At 36.5% G+C, this 17,033-nt stretch overlaps 1 protein-coding gene across 1 annotated transcript; it reads right to left on the bottom strand.

Moving 5' to 3' along the window:
• Positions 1-8,052: 8,052 nt before the first annotated feature.
• LOC107802268 (caffeoylshikimate esterase-like) lies at positions 8,053-9,733 on the bottom strand. The gene has a single exon (XM_016625733.2). It carries the CDS (start codon positions 9,568-9,570, stop codon positions 8,599-8,601), a length of 972 nt encoding a protein of 323 aa, XP_016481219.1. The 5' UTR covers positions 9,571-9,733; the 3' UTR covers positions 8,053-8,598.
• Between the last annotated feature and the right edge of the window lie 7,300 nt (positions 9,734-17,033).

Raw genomic sequence — 17,033 nt, 5'->3', positions numbered from 1 at the left:
GTCTGGAAGTTGGGAGCCAGCCCATATAACAGAGGAATACATTTCAGTTTGTTAAATTTCAAGTTTTGAAGTTGGGAGCCCACCCATATAACAGAGGAATACATTTCAGTCTTTACATTTCAAGTCCGAAAGTTGGGAGCCCGCTCATATAACAGAGGAATACATTTCAGTTGTTAAATTTCAAGTCCGGAAGTTGGGAGCCCGCCCATATAACAGAGGAATACATTTCAGTCGTTACATCTCAAGTTTTGAAGTTGGGAGCCCGCCCATATAACAGAGGAATACATTGGTGTTGAAGTCAGTAAAGCAGAGGAATACAACCGAAATCCCCAGCGGGAAAAAACAAGAATCCCCAACAGAGGAAGGAAGTTCAAGATTCGATGGGAAAATAATGCAAAGCTCACGAGAAGGAAGTAAGCAGTTCGAGATCGGCAGTCAAGGGAGAATACAAGACAAATCAGAAGTAAAGAAATACCCGAGAAGTCACCAAGACATCAAAGCAACAAGAGATACAAGAGCACGACTGAAGATCTAGATAAGATTTTGTAATTCATAAACTATAGTTTAGTCTAGCTTCTTGTTTTCTTTCAGCATGGTGTAATAAGGAGGTCGGCAAGCAGTAATAACAACATGCAACAGCAATAACATTGCAGTCCCATGGTAGGCCCAACTACCAAAATTTCCCGAACTACATTAACCTGATTCCCTTCTAGACAGGGATATGTAGGAAACCTTTGAAGCAAAGGTTCGATTAAATCTTTCAAAAATTGCTTCACACGGAGTACTCGGATGGGCAAAAATCGCTCGTATCTGCTCACTTTATCTTTGCACGAAAACTCTTCGTGTTTTTGGACAAAGAGGGGCAGCTGTAAGCACGTGATTTTTGCCCTATAAGAGAATTACTCCCAAAAAATTCAAAATAAAACAATTTTCCTTTGTGTGCAATTTTGAGAATTTTCGTGGCATTTTTGGATAATTATTTGTATTTGTTCGTGCATGTTTATTTGTTAAATTAATAAAAAATACAAAAATATGTCACATTTGCATTTAGGATTTAATTCTACAATTAGGAGCAATTAAGTTTGTTTTACAAGAACAAAAAATCATAAAAATAATGTACGTTGCATTTTTAGCATTTAATGTCCAAATTGTGTGGTTTTATCGTAATTGCTATTTAATTGTGTGTTAATTATTATTGAGAGTTAATTTGCACTTTTATAAATTAATTTAGTTCTATAGGATAATTTAGGATTTTTAGAATTTAGTTTTAGTTTAAGAAAAAATAAAAGAAGAAAAAAAGAAGCATTGGAAATAAGAAGAAAATCGGATTGGGCCACCTTTTAATTTAAATCAATCAGGCCCAAACCAAATAACCCTTTATCCAACCCAAAAAAAAAACCACCTGGTCGACCCGACCCGGTCCGCCCCATAACCCCAAACAAGCACCCCCTTCTTCCATTTTTCATTTTTGAAAAAACCCTAACCTAAAAAAACCTAAAACCACTCGCACCCCTCTTCTTCTCCTTCCCCAAACAACCCCTCCACCATCAACCCTCCCATGGCTGCCCTTGCTGCTTTTGCTCCCCCTCACCTCCCATGGCTGCCCCTTCCTCCTTCATCTTCTTCGACCTCTCCTTCTCAAACAAACCTTCCCATGGCTGCCTACCTCTCCAACCTCACCTCCATAGGAGCACCAGCCCACGACGAACAACACCCCATCCCCATTGTCCCAAACGACCATCTCCTAAACGACCCCTCCACCTCAAGCTCCCATGGCTGCCTTTGTCGAGCTCCAACCAAACGTTGCTGCTTCTTCTTCTTCGTCATGGTCGTTTCTTTCGTCGACCTCCAGCGAACCAAACGCCCAAGCTCCCTTCGTCTTCAACCAGTCTGTCGACCTCAAGCTCCAGCTTCCACATCCATGGCTGCCTTCTCCTTCATCCAGTCACGAGCTCCAGCTAGCCCGCCATGGTTGCTGCTGCTTCACCCGTCGTCGTCCAGCTGACGACTAGCAGCTCCTCCTCATGACCAGCTGCTCAACACACACACACACAGCCTCCACATCCACCAGCTGCTCCACCAAGCAACCAAACAGTCCGTCGGCAACCAGTGACCCCCATCATTCTACTTCCAACTCCATCTCCAGGCAGTACGTCGAGGTCATGCATTCGAGGTCATGCTCAGTCATACGTCGAGGCAGTACGCCGAGGTTCCGTTTGAACCCGGGTTTTAAACCAGTAGGTTTCCGTTCTCTTTTCTTTTAGTTTTCGTTCAGCGAATTCATCTTCCGCTCCTTTTCTTCTTTCTATGATTGTGTTTGTGTTCCGATGGGTTGGTTTGAATTCGAACCCAGGTCTTTGTTTGTGTTAGAGATAATTCGTGTTCATTTTTTGTTTGAAGTTCTTTAGTTTTTCATCAAGTGATTTAATGTCGAATGTCGGGTGATTTAGTTTGAATCATTCATCTTTGTTGTAATGTTGTTGGATTTAATTCGTGTTCATTTTTTGTTTGAAGTTCGTTAGTTTTTCATCAAGTGATTTAATGTCGAGTGTTTATGTGTTGGTCTTTAGTTTTAGATTTAGTATGAATCATTCATCTTGGTTATGATGTTGTTTGATTTAGTTTGAGGTCAACTGATGATCGAGTTTAGTGATTTAAATCTACTTGTTTGTCCCGTTTAAGTTCGGATATGAATCTGACTCTGTTGTTAATTCATGAACCTTGTCGATTAGGAGTTTGTTTGGGCGAGTTTGTTATTCAGAGTTTGTTTGTTAATTGGATCGTTGATTAGGTGAATTGGTTATAGCTGATATGGTTTTGGTATAGATTGAAAGGGATCGGGGTAGAATGGTAAATTGCAGTATTTTCAGGGGCATTTTTGGGATTTTAAGTTTTAAAAAAAAATGATTAATGAGTGCTCTGTCCACTAAGTATTAAATAATATTAAAATAATACATTGTTTAATACATGGTGGGGGACAAGACATGTGGTAGTGGAATTAATACATTGTTTAATATAGTGGGGGATAAAGCATGCGGTAGTGGGGCAATAAGGAAATTAAATAAAGAAAAGATATGTGGTAGTGAGAACTAATATATTTGTTTAATATATTGGGGGACAAAACATTAAGTAGTGGGATTTTAAAGGGGGATGGGGAGAAGATGGTGGGATTAATTTAAGTGCTTCAAGTTTGGCTATAAATAAGAAAGGCTTGACACAAGTTAAAGGGAGAATTTTTAGGAGGAAGGGGATTTTCTGAACATTAAGAGAGAATTGGGGATTTTTCGGAACAGAAAAAAAAACATTCTGTAAATCTAAAGAGAGAGTAGTATACACCAGATATACACTCTGGATACACTGGATATACAGAGAGAGAATTCATTTTGAAAAAAAAAAGTTCGAAAAGGAAAAACAAAGGAATTTTGAAGAGGATTTGGGTCTGGTTTTTGGAAAAAGAAAACGAGTTCTCTTTCAGTTTTTTTAGAGAGTCTAGGCTGGATTTTTAACATTTAAAAGTTCATTAATTTGAGGAACTAGTACTGTTGCGGTTTCAATTGGTTTCTTCCTGAGTTTGCTATTGGTTATTGTCTACTGTTTTTCATTGGGTGTTGCTCGGAACTCTGCTGGTTCCTTCCTTTTAATCCGTCACTGGATTGTTCTGTCACTGCGTTACTGTGTTATTACTGTTGTTGACCGCTCCTTCATCTTCTTGTATTTCCATTATCCAGGTACATGTTCTAAAGCTCTCAAATTTAATGGAAAGGAAGTAAAGAGTTTGTTGGAATGGATTTCCGAAAATAACTATTTCTTTGTGTTTAATTTGATGTATAAGCAGTGGTTCACTTGATATTTCATAGTGTGTATTGGAATGATTTTGAAATGCATAAACTGGACTGATTGAATCTATTTTTACAAACATGGAATATCAATTATAATTAATCTTAGTTAGTGATTACTAGTTATGAAATATACTGTATTTAATTCTTTTGTTCAGTAGTCGTGAAACAGTTTCAAAAAGTTTATGTCACAAAGTAGGTTCAAATAGTTTATGGAAATCAGCATGTTGGTTTAATAGGTCTAATTCTGAAATCGCGAGTTCACTTGAGTAAATAACATCATTTAAAACCGCAATGTAAATAATGTTAGTAACTAATGTTAGTTCTCGAATGTTAGTGATTAATGTTAGCTTGATGTCAGTTTGAAGCATTGATGCATTTTTCAACAAACCGTAAAAGAGCAAAAATGGCTTTGTATTCCACATAGATTAACTTCAATAATCCAATTCATATAATAAAGCTAAAGTTGAACTGGATCGAAATGGTAGCTGTTTTGTTAATATTTACAACGGCAGGCGGCGGATCTTAAGTTATGTAGCGGGTTCAAACTAGAAGGTGTTTCCTTTTGTTTGGACCCGGATTTGAATTTGAAGCCCGAACTTTTTAATGCTAATTGATTAGGAATTTTTTCTTTATTATTAGAGACCAATAAATAGGAAATCATAGTCGCTTTAGGATATCCTTGAATAAAAAAATGAGATGAGCCTCGCCGAATAAAATACAAAATTGCGGGGCCCTCAATAAATATTTGTTTTAAAATACTTAGACTTAGGGACGGGCCGTTTAGCCAATTTCATGGCCCTACCCAAAATAATGATACGCTAGTCGCTTTAGGCGCGCATTTAATAATGTTATTTTCCTAAACTCGGGTGCACATTTATGTGACCCAAATCCAAATCTCAACGAAGTTGGAACGTATCAAAAATTGCGGGTACATTTATGTGGCGCAATTCGAGATGCATTCTCACGACATTGCAATTCTTTGAATAAATAATAACAAAGCGGTAAACAGTTAAAATTTGCACGTAGGTTCATAATTGTATAAAATCAGATAATCAAGCCGAATACGACAGTTGAGCGACCGTCTAGAACCACGGAACTCGGAAATGCCTAACACCTTCTCCCGAGTTAACAGAATTCCTTATCTGGATTTCTGGTGCGCAGACTGTTAAACAGAGTCAATATTTTCCTTAATTCAGGATTCAACCGGTGACTTGGGACACCATAAATCTCCCAAGTGGCGACTCTGAATCTTTAAATAAAATTCTATTTCGATTATCCTTTAATTGGAAAAAAACTCTCTTCCGCGTCCCTTTGAGGCGGCGCGGGCGAAAAAGGAGGTGTGACAAGTACATTTGAATTGTACTGGTATATAAGGCAACTAAAAGAAAGAATTATAAATGCTGAAACTGAAACTGAAATGATAACTGAGAACTGATAACTGATAAATGAAATGATAACTAATAAATGATAACTGGACTGATAATTGGTAACTGAACTGATAACTGGTAACTGATATGATAACTGATAATTGAACGGTAACTAATAATTGAACTGAAAGGAAGTAGGATATGAATACTCCCTCTTCTGAATGATGAACAACCTGTTTATCTGAATATTAAACTGCGGCCTCAGGCCCAATATATATATGTGCACAAACTGCGGCCTCGGGCCCAAGTATACGTATACATAACTGCGACCTCAGGTCCAAAATGCATAAAGCATAAACTGCGGCCTCAGGCCCAAAGATGCATAAAGCATAAACTGCGGCCTCAGGCCCAAAGATGCATAAAGCATAAACTGCGGCCTCAGGCCCAAAGATGCATAAAACATAAACTGCGGCCTTAGGCCCAAATACAAGTGTTCAATATTCAGGGATTTAAAATCAGGAACTGAGAATCATACTGCAATATATGATAGTGAAATACTGAATCACATTGAGTTACATAATACTAGAATAATGGATCACACTGAGTTACATAATACTAGAATACTGAATAGGACTAGACTGAGACATGTATTCTTGAACTGATTATGAACACTGAAACTTCAATTGTTTATGGCATACTGAGTAATCTATACTAAGACTCGGGGGCATCAAGCCCAAGTCTATATTGAATACGCACTGAGCTCACAACGTTCAGAATGAAAGTCATGAACGAGTTATGAAGCTAGAGAATAGAAGCTCTACTACTATTCAAGGAACTAGGCTTAACTATATTTTTGAGGCAATTGATACGTCGTAAAAGAAACGTAGTGTAGGAAGAATCATTAATATTCCCAAACATAAAGAGTTGGCCTCACATACCTTAACTTCCTGCTCTTGAGCATAATACAACATTCGCCAACCCCTTCAACTTCAATCTATATTAATACAAGTCAAAGGGATTCCATATTAGCAATAATACTCATGTTTTAGTCACTTAGGCATTTTCTCAAACACTTGGTGGCATAAGCTTCATAGTCCTTATTAATGGTGTTTCTACACTCAATAACCCATTCTCTTGCTCCTAAATAAATTCTAAAGTCTCAAATAGTTATAATCAACATTATTCTTTATCACCCATAAGGTAAACAACACCCTTAACCAATAATCAACAATCAACAAGCCAAACCTATAATTGTCCATGCTTTTCTATCAAACGCATCAACTCATATCTCATGAACTTGAGTCAATAATCATTAATCCAATGCTAGAATCAATTATAGGGTGAAGACATTACCTTTTTGACGTTCAATCTTCTTGAATTCGAGTTCTAGGGTTTCTTCTCTCAACAATGATGCCCCAAACGAATATCTAATGATATGGAGGGTTTACCCATGTTAATAAGATGGGATATTGAAATTAACTTAGAATCACCATTAGAACTTACCTTGGGTGGTGGAAGGACCCTTAGGGAGTTAGGTTTTTGAGAGTTCTCCTTTCTAGATCAAGTTTTAATATTTTGGGGATGTGGGAGACGAAATATAGCTTTAAAACGACCCCCCCCCCCACTAGCGCGCCCGCGCATCTGGAATCCTGCCCGCGCTAAGGGCGCGCTACCGACGCGCATATCACATACTGTTCTGTAAAACGCGTATAAGCTTTTGCACAGAGATCCGTTCGGGCTCCATAATATATCGTTGGAAATATATTTCAAAGGCCTACAGCTTTCATGCTTTGAGTTTTCCCAAATTCCTTACTCATTTTCACTAAAACCTGCTGGAATACGAACCTTCTGCAAACTTAGTCGATTTTGTTAAATCTTATGCACCTCACTTTTCATCTTGATTTTGAAATAACTATTTTCACCCATAATCATCCCGATGGGACTTTATATGCCCAAAATATAACCTTACTACTCCTTTAACTCATTCATACCTGAGCCGAATTTACGGGGTGTTACACTGAAGCCCAAAAGTGTTGCCCAAATTTGACTTTCAAAGATCAAAGATATTTTTAGAATCTAAATTGTCAAACAAATTGTGACAAAACCACAAAAATGTAAGTTACATGAGGAGTTCACTACGTGAGACTGTGAGGGTTTAGCATTTTCAAGACCCACATATATCTGCAAACATTGATAACATATAAAGTTATTATTTTTGTTTCCCTTTAACCATCTATGGTATTTCAAATTTACTGGTCCGTCTAAATAATTACTGTATTTAATAGAACTTGAAACATCAAGTTTCATTCTAATCCGAATTTATTTGGAACCGAGGCAAAATTGTTATTGTTGTTGTTGTTGTTATTGTCGTTGTTGTTTTAGTGTATCGTTTTCAATTCTCTACCATTTATTTCAAAGAATCAGTATTAGTTACAACTCTCTCTATAAAAGAAGCAGCGTAAGATATAATTAATGTGTAGCATATACAGTCAGACCTCTTTACAACAGCATCCTTATATAACAACCATACATTAAGGACACAATCCTACATAAACTATGTTATGTATTTTTCGACTAGCGAATACAATTAGTTTCAGTCGACTAATCAGTTATGTATTCTACTTAGATATGTTAACTCATGACAGACAAAAGACACAACAGCAAAGCGAAACGTAAATCTGATATCGAATTTAACCAAATATACTATAGTTGCTCGCTTTTACAAAGTGTTCACAATTACTCACAAGCATTAGCACTAACAATATGCTTTCCACCATCATCCAGCAATATAATTCACCAAAAAAGTTGTAAAATATTTCACTTGTATGCCGTGGCGAAGCCAAAAATTTCTTTAAGGGTGTTCAAACTTAAAATAAGTGGAAAAAAAAATTTCCAATAAAGAGTGTTCAATATATGTGAATCTTACACAACACGAATCTGAATTAGTATGACACGTGGTTTCCGAATACCAAATCCATCGAAAAGAAAAGAAAATTGAACTAGAAAATGAATTTAGATACTTATGATAGTATTCATTGTACACTTCAACTCAGGATTTTTTTTCATTCAACCATGCCAACATATCATTACGAACAATCTCAATATCTTCATAAGTCTCTCTAAATAACAATGAACCGAAACTTAATTAAAAATCCACCAAAGAGCAGGTGAGATTGATGGAATCTTTAACCCTTAACCAAAGTCTCGGATTTACATTTTAAAGAGGAAAAAATTACAAAACAACAAACTAAAAATGGACTAAAAACATCAAGGAACGGGTGAGATCGCTGTAATCCTTACCCTTATAATCAGACGTCTCAAATTCGAGTACCGCTAACATAGAAACTCAAGGTAGGGAGTGCTTGACACTGCACATCGCGAATTCAAATTAGTCAGGATCTGTCATTCAACCACGCCAACATATCATTACGAACAATCTCAACATTTTCATCAGTTTCTCCAAATAACAAGGAATGTACCATCCCATCATAAATCTTGATTGTCTTGTCTTTACTTTTAGCCTTCTGGTACAATTCTTTGCTTACTTCTGGATCAGTAACAACATCAGCACTTCCATGTAAAACCAAAAATGGAATACTTACATCATAAAGTTTAGTACTAACAAAATCAGTCACATGCATAAGTTCCACAACTGTCCCTAATCTTGGTTTTCCATTATAGCCATTTGGGTTCATTCTTGCAATTTCTCTCTTTTCTGGGACTTTTACAGATTTGTCCAAAAGATCAGTTGTTGGTACAATAGCCAAAGTTGGTACAAATCTTGCAAAAAAGGTCAAGATTTGTGGAATTGGCCATTTTGGTCTCATCTTTTCTGAAATCTTACACATGGGGGCCCTTAAAATTGCACCATTTAACATAATATTGTTCCTAAAATGGATTAATAAGCTAATAGCACCACCCATTGACTCACCAAAAAGAAATTTTGGTAAATTTTGGAATTCAGAATTTTTGGTTAGGATTGAAATAAAATATGAGATACAATCATCTACAACAAGATTTATATTTGGTACATAGGATTTGATACCTTGAGATAGGCCATGACCTTCAATATCAAGTGCAAAACAAGCAAATCCATTTTTTGCTAAAAAAATTGGAGTTTCTTGAAATATCCAACTAATATCATTTCCATAACCATGTACCATAAAAATAATACCTTTATAATTAGGAGAAGAAATATTTTTTGGTAGCCATGATTTTGTGAAAAGAGATAGGCCTCTAGGTGAAGTGAAAAAAGATTTGGTTGATTTGATATTTTGGAGAGTATAATATTCTTCTTCTGGTGTATTTCCCCAGTAATGAAGTTGTTGAGTTTGATTTATGTCTGTGTTTTGATTTTCCTCCATTTTTGGTTGGAATTTTTTCTTTGAAATGAGGAGCAGTGGTTACTATTGTAAGAAGTTTTCTAGTTGGTGTTTGATCATGAAAATGATAGAGGCAACATGTTCCCATTTTTTTTCCTCATTTTTTTTGCTTTTGGTTTTTGTCTTTTCCTATTCTTTTTGTTCTCTTTTTTTTTCTTTCGTGCCCACTAAGAAGCTTCAACCTAAGTGTAATTTTAAATTACAATACAATAATAGTTTAGTGTAATCCTATAAAGTGTGGTCTAAGAAGGGTAGTGTGTACGCAGACCAAAGGCAGACCTACGTTGGGGGTGGGGGGTCACCGAAACCTGTTAGCTTCGGCAAAAAGACTGAATATATATTTCATATATATTTATATATACAGTAAGGACCCCTGAAATATTTTATGCGACCCCCTAAAATCATAAAATCTGGACGGAGGAGTTGGTTTGTAGAAGTGCTTAAAGAACTTTTACTCTCTTGATGACCCAATTTCGAATCTAATTTCCTACAATGCATAATTTTTTTTAAATTTTATCTTTAAAGTGGAGAATGCTCAAATTCTTGGTCCGCCTCTAACGCAGACCTTACTCCTACTTGTAAAGGTAGAGAGAATATTTTCAATAAATCCTCGCTCAAAAATAATAAAAAAGAACCAATAGCAACAATACAACAATATGATTACTGAAGGTAATTTTAAACTCTAGTAAAAAATAGATGAGTATATTTTGACTTATTTTTCTCAGAGAGTTTAAACATGTGAAGTCTACTGATGATAAGGACAAAACGAGACAATTTAGTAACAAAAAGAATATGAATAGTTTAAAATTTTGATGAGGAGAAAATTTAACAATTTCAAATAGAGTAGAGACAGACTTCATGTTTTTTTAGTGACGGTAAAATTATTTCTGTGTAACTTATAGGTTATGAGTTCGAGCTATGAAATCAGTCGTTAATGCTTATATTAGGGTAGGTTGTCTATCTTACATCCTTTTGGGTGCAACCTTTTTCCGGACCTCGCGTGATGCTTCGTGCACTGTCTTTTTTTTTCTTTTTCTTTTTTTAAATGAAGGGCCAAATTTGAAATAAGTCGGTATAATTTAGAACCCCACCAACTCCATTAAGTCACCTACCACTATTAATCGTTAATTAAAATAAGGTTTTGGCCGACATAAATTCCCTTTTCCAGAAGTTATCATTTAATTTATTTTTATAGGCATGTTCATTAGTTTTTTAATTGTGCATTGGCATTTCTTTTGTTTTTTTAACGCTGGTCCTTGTCAATAATATTGAAATACAAATCGACAAACTTGCTCTTGTTTCTTCATGTCCTTTTATGGTAAGTTGCGTTAAAATACTCTTGCTTTGTCCTAATTAGGTTTTATACTTTATTTTCCTTTATTGATTGAAGTTCTCCGTAAAAATTGCACAGGGCGCTTTATTTGGTCGCCCTCATTTAACTTATATCTATTTTTTTTAAAACTTTTAACTTGTACCCACTTTTTAGATAACTTGAGCCCCCTTTCTCCTCCTTCATTTTCTTCTTCTTCTTCTTCTTTTTGAAGATTAGCAATGTAGTTAATGTTAATGATTGGCTATGTACTTGTTTGTATGGATTTCAGTTCCTATTCTCCTTCTTGACTCTGTCTATGCTTCCTCCTCGCCGTGTTGTGTTGCGGACAAATGCACACGCAAGTATACGCGATCGTCAAGTAATAAAGTGACTAAAAGTCGGATGTCGAACCCACGAGGACTTGTGATTAACTATTAACTAAATTAGACGATCCTAATTATCTAAACAAGAATTAAACCTAGAAGTATTTGATTCTAAACTAATTGAATGAAGAAATATAAATAATGAACTTTGAACAAAGAAAGAGCAGATTTTTTTATGTTATCAATATAATGAAAACGATCTAGGGTCATGGACTATCTAACAATCGTATTGTATTCTTCAATTGAATTGACTAATTAGTTTATCTTGTTTATTGGTTGATAGGGTTAATATTGCTCATAAGAATCCATCGAGTTCTTATTCGCCTATTCAAGCTAACCTAGCTCCTATATGTCTATGGAATTAGAACTAACAAGAACGCATTTATAATTCCTGTACATCAACCAAGCAAGGCAATTAGGTATATGTCTATCCTAACCACGAATCTGTTCCCCGATGCCCAGGTTCAAGAACTTGCTCTACTCAATCCTATATGTAATCTAGAATTCCCACTTTCGAGTTCAATTCAAGATTCGTAGATAGTATTCAATTGGTGATCAAGCAATTAAATAATTAAGCGCAGGATTGAATAAATAAACCAATATGATAAACTAAGAAATCAAAATCAATATTTGAATAACAATAGTCATGAAAGAACCACAACCCTACAACGTGAAGTTTAGCTCCACATAGACATGGTAGCCAAACAACAATTCATACAAAGAAACATAAGAAAAATACTAAATTTGGTAGAAGAAAAGATGGAACCCGGCCTCCACGGCGGCTCTGTGCTCTCCCTAGGTCTAAGATGTGTCAAAAGTCCTCAAAATAACGTTTTTATATGTATTTATACCAAGTAGGGTTGGGCCCAGACGAAAACACCTTCTCCCGTGCGAAATAGGACTCTGGATCTGTAAATTTTGTACAGCCGCGCCGCCCCCTGCGGCGCTCTAGTGGAGATTATCAGCAGCCTTGCATTTTTCTTGTCAGGCCAGTTTTTATACTGCTGCACTGCACCCTTCGGCGTCCTATGTGGCACGATAGTGAGAATTACCAAACCTACAAAACATGAAAGTTGTTGTCCTTTCAAATATCTTTCCAACAATATATTGTGGAGCCCAAACGGAGTCCTGAGCGAAAAGTTATATACATTTTACTAGACAATGCGTCGTATGCCCGCTCGATTCTCCAGTTCGTTCTTAACTATCATCCGTTGATCCCGAACACAATCCCGGATTAATTCCTTGGGCTTTTACTCAGACTTCAAAGCTCCAAATCACTTGAATTCATTCCATAATACCTACATAGATCGGAATCACTCGTACAAGGCATAAAACACATATTTAGTGCAAAACACTAACGATTAAAGCTCAAACTCAATTAAAGTGCAGTAAATTAGAGTGTAATAAGCGACTAAAATATACAATTATAGCCAATCATCAACACCCCACACTTAAACCATTGCTCGTCCTCGAGCAATCAAACTACACTTTATATAGACACAACCTTTTAAAACAATTCCCCTAACTTATCACACCAAAAATATTTAAAATAGACTAAGCACAAGAGTGTAACATCTTCACCTCAACATTTGACTCAAAAGTACCACGCATTATTCGCAACTCACTCACTTACTCTAACATAGAGGTCACTGACATTACCTTTCCTTCATGAATCAAGTGCCCTTCACACAACAAAAGAGAGTAGTTCCACACACTAAAATTTAAGAATACTTAGGAACTCAAGGTAGCAAGAATTCACTCACTCTCAGAAATAACATTCATATGCCACAAGAGATGCACCATAGGATTGCCCGTAGTGTATTACTCTACTAATCGAGCTCATTCATTCTAGGATCAAGTAGGACTTTATTTGGTTGTAATGTAAGTTGCGGGTCGGGTATGATACATTTAGATATAAGAGTAACTACACCTCCCTATGCACTTTATTACATACACTTTAATATTGAAAACCCCACACTTATGTCAAACCATAACTCCACTTTCACATCAATATATATTAACTCCCCACTTTTTTAAGCACAATTACATCAAGAGTCACCACTATCACAGAATATTTTCACAGCAATACAACTATTTTCTTTCTTTCTTTTCTTTTTCTCTTTTCAAGTGGCTCTTACTTTTGTCAAAACAGTGCACATTTCTCCTTATTTCATTAGTTCCACTCAAAATCCAAACCAACCACCCCACACTTCAAATTTTACAAAGTTCATAACAATTCAAGTGCTCACGAGAGGTGAAAATATTCAAATAGGTGGTTAGTTCAAACAAATGGGTAAGGCTTGTAAAGTGTTTTTAGCCAAAAAAGCACTTTTGGCAAAAAAGAAGCTTGGCCAAACAGGCTATAAAATTCATGCTTCGTTCTTGCCCACCACGCGTTCAGAGTTGTCACAACTCCTTTTTTGCCCGTGCCGCATCAAGGGGGCGCGGAAGGGAGTTTTTTCCAATTAAAGGACAATCGAAACGGGATTTATTTATTTCAGAGTCGCCACTTGGGAGATTTAGGGTGTCCCAAGTCACCAATTTTAATCCCGAATCGAGGAAAAGAATGACTCCATATTACAGTCTGCGTACCAGAAATCCGGATAGGAATTCTGTTAACCCGGGAGAAGGTGTTAGGCATTCCCGAGTTCCGTGGTTCTAGCACGGTCGCTCAACTGTCATATTCGGCTTATTTATCTGATTTTAAATACAATTATGAACCGATGTGCCAATTTTAACTCTTGACCGCTTTTATTATTATTTTTTACGAGAATTGCAACGTCGTGAAAACATATCTCGAACCACGTTACGTCAATGCACCCGTGGTTATTGACATATCTCGACTCGGTTGAGATTTGGATTTGGGTCACATAAATGTGCACCCGAATTAAGGAAAATAAATTATTAAAGACGCGCCTAAAGCCACTAGCGTATTGTTATTTTGGGGAAAGCCGTAAAATTCGCTAAACGGCATGTCCCGAATTCTAAGTATTTTAATATATACATTTAGAGGGCCCCGCAGCTTGTGCATTTTTTGTTTGGCGAGGCTCGTCTCATTTATTATTTAAAAGGATAAACCTACAGTGACTACATTTCTTCTATTAAGTTTGTCTCTAAAAATAAAAGAAAGTTTCTCAATTAATTACATGCTGAAAAACGTAACTTATTAGTTATTAAGTTACGGCTAATGTGAATGGAAAATTGTGATCGAGTTTGTACAAAGAAAAACTGCTTTCATTCTATATTCTATTATTCAATAATACTAGAACATGAGATAAATAATAATAGCAAAACAACCTTGATTAATTTAAATTAATATTATTAGATGAAGAAGTTATACATATGCAACCCCATTACTCATTAATCAGTCAACTACATTTTTATACAAAGGAAGGAAAATTTTATTCAAACACAAATCCAAACAAAAGGAATTCAACAGGAACAGGAGCCTGATTAATATTTCATTTCGCTTCAAACCGAGAGTGTACAAATGTGTACCTGGAAATAGTAATACAAGAAGAAATGAAGTAGGAGTCAGCAGCAATAATACCACAGCAACAGCAGATTCAGCAACACCGCAAAACCAGCAACAACCAGTAGAATAACCCAGTAACAGAAACAGTCAAAGCAGAAGAGCAAACGACACAAGATGCAGAAGTTTAATGATTTTTGCATAACACTCGAGAAAAGCAAATGGAAATTATTCGAGTGAAAGTTCAAATTGCATTTCTCTTTTACTCTCAAAATGTTTCAAGTCTGTCCGCTCTCAAGTGTAAAAATCTGTTTTCTTTTAATGTTCAAATCGGGTCTCCTTCCCTCTTAATGTTCAAGTTCTCTCTTTAATGTGTCAAATGACCTCATATATATAGCAAGACAAGTCTTGAATCCCCAACCCGAAATTATTCCCCCAATGCATGCTTTGTCCCCACTATTGAATGTTTTTTTTATTTTAAACTTTGTCCTCCATGCCTACATTAAATAAATACCTCCACCCAATCCCATTATAATTTGTTTCACATGCCTACATTAAATAAATACAATATTCCTCCCCATTATGTTTTGTCTTGTCCCCCATTATGTTAAACAATTATATCAAAAACCACCCCATTACATTTTGTCCTCCATGCTTAACATAAAGAATCAAAATAATGTTCACTTACCAAACTACCCCTCCGACCTTATTGCAATTACCATTTTACCCCTGAACTGATTGCAATTTACCAAACTACCCCTATCAGCTCTAAACAATCAATTAATCATAACTTAACCAAAATATAGCCAAGATGACCAATTTCTCAACAATCTTCAACAACAAATCACATGAACACGATAAACAACACAACTCAAAATTAATGGAATGAATTAACCATATCGGGAACCAATCCTGGTTAATTTAGACCATCAATGGATGAGCAAGGATACAACAATACAAACAACAAAATACATGATTCAAACTAAATCAACAAATCAAAAACAAACATAAACAAATTAAATTACTGGACGAACTTCAAACAATGAATAAACATGCCTTAAAATCTATTTTAAACAACAAACATGACGGATTCAAACGATTCAAATAACATTAATAATTTCTGAAAAATTCATAACAACATGAAACAAATTGAAGAAATGGTCAATTAAATTTCAATTTGAATCTAACAAACATCAAACTAACAATTCTTTTTTTACAAAAATAAATAAAATTAACATGACATAAACATGAAAAACAACTAATTAAATTTCATTTGAAATCTGAAAATTAATTCCACAAAACATATGAACATGAACAAAACAAAAAATCAAATATCTAACGATAGACATGAACAAAACAAACATTTGCCGTTTTTAGATTCGAGAATATCAAAACAAGATACGGACAAAATAAAAAATCAAAATCTACCAACCGGATTGAAACGACGAACAACGACCAACTAACGACGAACTCGAACAGTGATCGACGACATCGACCAAAACTCATCCATGTGCGCGAGGCAGAAGTGAAGAAGACGAAGGTGAGGCAGCAGCGTGGCAGCAACCAATGGCGAAGAACACCGCAGCAGCAGCCCGCAGCACGTTTGGAACGGGAAGATGAAGCAACTCGATGAAGCGGTGGCAGGTCGACGGGCTGGACGCAGACTGGGTTTTCACGGTACATCCCGACGACGCAAGCAACATTAGCGTGAAGCAGCTGGAGGCGCGCTTGGTTTGTTCGCGCGAAGAAGATGAAGGCAGCAACAGTAGCGTGAAGCAGCTGGAACGAAGGAGGAGAAGTAACCATGGACGTTGCAAGCAGAAACATGAGCGTCTGGTCATGGAGCTTCCATGACTGCTTGGAGCTGCTTTGAGATCGTCCAAAGCAGAAGCGACTCGAGCTGCAACAGCATCCATGGACGACGACGAGGAAGGCTCAGCCATGGAGTCAGCAGCGACAACATGAAGAAGAAAGCAGCGTTCGGACTGTTCGCAGTCGAAGACGAAGCAGTAAAGCTGGTCGTTTGGATGGGGAAGACGTGCTCGTGTGAATGTGTTGACACAGCTGTGTGTGTGTGTGCGTCGATGAGGAGGCAGAAGGGCTGCCATGGTTGCATGGGGTGTTTGGTATTTTGGAGAAGAAAAAGCCAAGGGAGGGGGGCGGATCCTTTTCTTAGTTTTAGGGTTTTTTATTTTTTGTTTTTGTTTTGTGTTTTGAAAAAAAAATGAAGAAGGGTGTTAGGGTATTTGGGTTAATGGGGCGGACCGGGTCGACCCGG

The sequence above is a fragment of the Nicotiana tabacum genome, chromosome 9 (assembly GCF_000715075.1).
Source record: "Nicotiana tabacum cultivar K326 chromosome 9, ASM71507v2, whole genome shotgun sequence".
Taxonomy (NCBI): domain Eukaryota; kingdom Viridiplantae; phylum Streptophyta; class Magnoliopsida; order Solanales; family Solanaceae; genus Nicotiana; species Nicotiana tabacum.
The sequence above is the reverse complement of the archived record's forward strand: the minus strand, read 5'-3'. Positions and strand labels throughout refer to the sequence as shown.